The sequence below is a fragment of the Echinops telfairi genome, unplaced genomic scaffold, assembly GCF_000313985.2.
Source record: "Echinops telfairi isolate 266 unplaced genomic scaffold, ASM31398v2 ScPeMD7_25;HRSCAF=90, whole genome shotgun sequence".
In the NCBI taxonomy this organism is placed as follows: domain Eukaryota; kingdom Metazoa; phylum Chordata; class Mammalia; order Afrosoricida; family Tenrecidae; genus Echinops; species Echinops telfairi.
The window spans coordinates 2,928,787-2,931,695 of record NW_022103922.1 but is presented as its reverse complement, the minus strand read 5'-3'; the positions used below and the strand labels follow the sequence as shown (position 1 = coordinate 2,931,695).

Below are 2,909 nucleotides of genomic sequence, written 5' to 3'. Positions count from 1 at the left end.
CCATCGGCTGTGACGGGGTGCTCTTCTCCACACACACGCTGGACAAGTGCGGCGTCTGCCAAGGCAATGGGAGCAGCTGCACCCACGTCACCGGCAACTACCGCAAGGGCAATGCCCACCTGGGTAAGGCCCGGCCCTCTGGTTCGGCACCCCAGCAGGTGGCAGGGTGCTGGGCGAGGCCCCTTGGTCGAGGGCCACTGGGCACTCGGCAGGTGGCTGATGTCGAGCCATGCCTAAGAAGGGGAACCGAGGCCCCGTCCACACTGCAGACGTACAACTTGCATCCGGGGCTACTGGATGCTAGGTCTATGGTGGCTGGAGTGTATGGGGTCCTATCGGCTCCAGGCTGATCCCCGTGTCTGGGTGCCCCCTTGGGTCATGCCTCTGGAGAAAGACAAAGCTTCAACTCTCGTAAAGTCACTGTCTCAGGGACCCACAGGGGCAGTTCTACCACAGGGGCAGTTCTACCCCACCCTGTAGGGGGGCTGGGGGGCATCAACTGGACGCAGTGAGTTTGGAGGGTGGAGCGGTCCCCTATCTTCCCAGAGCCCCTGTGGCCCAGCCCTCGCAGGGGCTGGGGGTGGGATGGGGAGAGGAGGCAGCTGCTGCGTGTGGCACCTTTGGGAGGAAACTACGGCCGCCCCAGTGAAGCACTGAACGCATTCTGGGTGGGAGGGAACTGGGCCAACACAGCTTCTAAGGAGCCATGCTTTGCTCCGCTGCCGAGCTCCGGGTTCGCGGTTCAAACCCAGCATCTGCTCTGAGGGAGCAAGCCGAGGCTGTTTGCTCCTGGAAAGGTGGTACTTCTCCCCTGACCCCAGGGTCACCCTGAGTCGGGACAAGACAGCAGCTGCGGCTTTTGCTTCTGCGCTTGGTGGTTTTCCCCACGCCCTGGAGCCAGCGCCATGGAGTCGGCAGTTCAGACCCGCCCCGTGGCTCTGCGAGGAAGGACTGGGTGGCTGCTGCATACAGACCAAACCCCGAACCTGTGGCTGTTGGGTCATTGCCGACGGCCGGGGGTGGGGGGCACATGCTCCCACCGCTGCGATGTCTCCCCTGTGCAGCACGCTGCCCACCTGTTGGTTCACTGCGAAGTGCTCAGCACCACAGCCCCACGGCTCCTCTGGGAAGTCGCAGACCTGTTCGGGGGCGCAGGCTCACCCCCGTGCATTGGCTTGCTGCCAAGTGGGTCTGGGCTGTTGTGATGACCTCAAAGGCCGTGCGTTCTGTAGACTCAGGGAGAGCCACGGAACCCTTCTGCTCCGCCCTCCGGGGCCACCGTGAGTCGGGTTTATATGCTGGGCTTTCCACGGAGGGCCACCTGCTGCACAAGCCCTCTTTAGAGCATGGAAAACAAGGCGGTCACTTGGAAGACTGGAAAGGTGGTAATTCTCCCCTGACCCCAGGGTCAGGCTGTTTCCATGAAGGCCGCTGCCTGGGGAACCCCTGGGACAGGCCTCCTCTGTCCTACAAGGTCACCACGCATTGGAATCAGGTGGTCCAGGAATTCCCAATTTGGGGAGCGGGGCGGCGCTGGACCGCCCACTCCACTCCACCCGTTCTGGCCTCGTCTGCATGAGACAACTCGTGCATGCCTCCAGCATCTCTACCGGGCAGGTATTTCCATCGTCAACGTGCAGGTACGAGCAGTCAGAATGGTGACGCCGCTCATCTGAGGCTCCTGGGCCTGCACCCTCAGCCGCTGAGCTCACACTCAACCTGACCCACCGGTGCTGCCCACCGGAGCCGACTACGAAACGTTCAGGCGTCTGGTGAGCCCGTGGCTGAATGCCGTCAGTGCAGAGCTGCTGCGGTTAGGTGCCATCGGGCCTGTCCCCACTCACGGTGCCCGTGCACAACAGAAGAACACAATGCCCAGTCCTGCGCCCTCCTCACAGCTGTTCCTGCGCCCCGAGCCCGTGGTGGCGGCCACTGTCCGTCCATCTCCTGGAGGGCTGTCCTCTTTCTCACTGCCCTCTAATCCCCCAAGCATGCTGTCCTTCTCCAAGGACTGGTCACTCCTGATAGCGGGTCCTAGGCACATGAGCCAAAGACTCAAAATCCTTGTCTCTGAGGAGCACCCTGGCCACACTTCCTCCAAGACGGATCCGTTTGTCCTTTCAGCAGTCGGCGTTGTGCTCAGTATTCTTCTCCAGCATCACTGTTCAGATGGACCAATTCTCCTTGTCAAATGTCCAGCTCTCACATGGGTAGGAGGTGATTGCAAACATCATGGCTCGGGTCAGGGGCACCCTAGTCTTCCAAGTGACCTCCTTGTTTTCCGATACTCTAAAGAGGGCTTGTGCAGCAGGTGACCCTCCGCAGAAAGCCCAGCATATAAACCTGACTCACGGTGACCCCGGAGGGCAGAGCCGGACGGTCTCCGTGCATACGGGGGCAGGGGGCCTCTTCTTTCTCCCGCAGGCCAGACCATGGGTTTGAACCGCCAACCTGCCCAGCAGAGGGAGCAGCCAGCTCCTCACGCCCCTCCTGTGGGCTACTCCCCGGTGACCCATCGTTCACTGCCCGTCCTGCAGGGTACTCCCTGGTGACCCACATCCCTGCCGGCGCCAGACACATCCAGGTGGTGGAACGGAAGAGGTCAGCTGACGTCCTTGGTGCGTGAGTGGGCTGGCCCTGCTCTGCCGGGCATCTGGTTTTGCACAGGGGCACAGGTGAACAGATGGGAGAGGGCTGGGCTGGGGCTCCAGATCTCCGCCTGGGGCTTGGTGAGGGGCAGCCCATTTCACACTCAGGTGAGGAAGGGGCCTGAACGGTTTGCCAAGGGTAGTTTTGGGACTGCAGGTGGTAAGCTCCCTGGCACTAGTGCCCACAGCACAGTCACAGCTGTGGGCTTGGAGGTGGGTCTCTGCCCTGCTGGGGGGCGGTGAGATAGTCAGGTCAGAGCT

The 2,909-nt window shown here is 62.0% G+C and overlaps 1 protein-coding gene across 1 annotated transcript in view; it reads left to right on the top strand.

Annotated features, from left to right (window-relative positions):
* The window catches only part of ADAMTSL2 (ADAMTS like 2), a 28,476-nt gene that overhangs the window by 2,659 nt on the left and 22,908 nt on the right, over nt 1-2,909 (top strand). Inside the window, exons 6-7 of the mRNA XM_030885321.2 lie at nt 1-123; nt 2,538-2,618. The exon at nt 1-123 is cut by the window's left edge and continues 1 nt beyond it. Of these exons, the coding sequence (XP_030741181.1) occupies nt 1-123; nt 2,538-2,618 (204 nt within the window). The remainder of the gene's footprint in view (nt 124-2,537; nt 2,619-2,909) is intronic.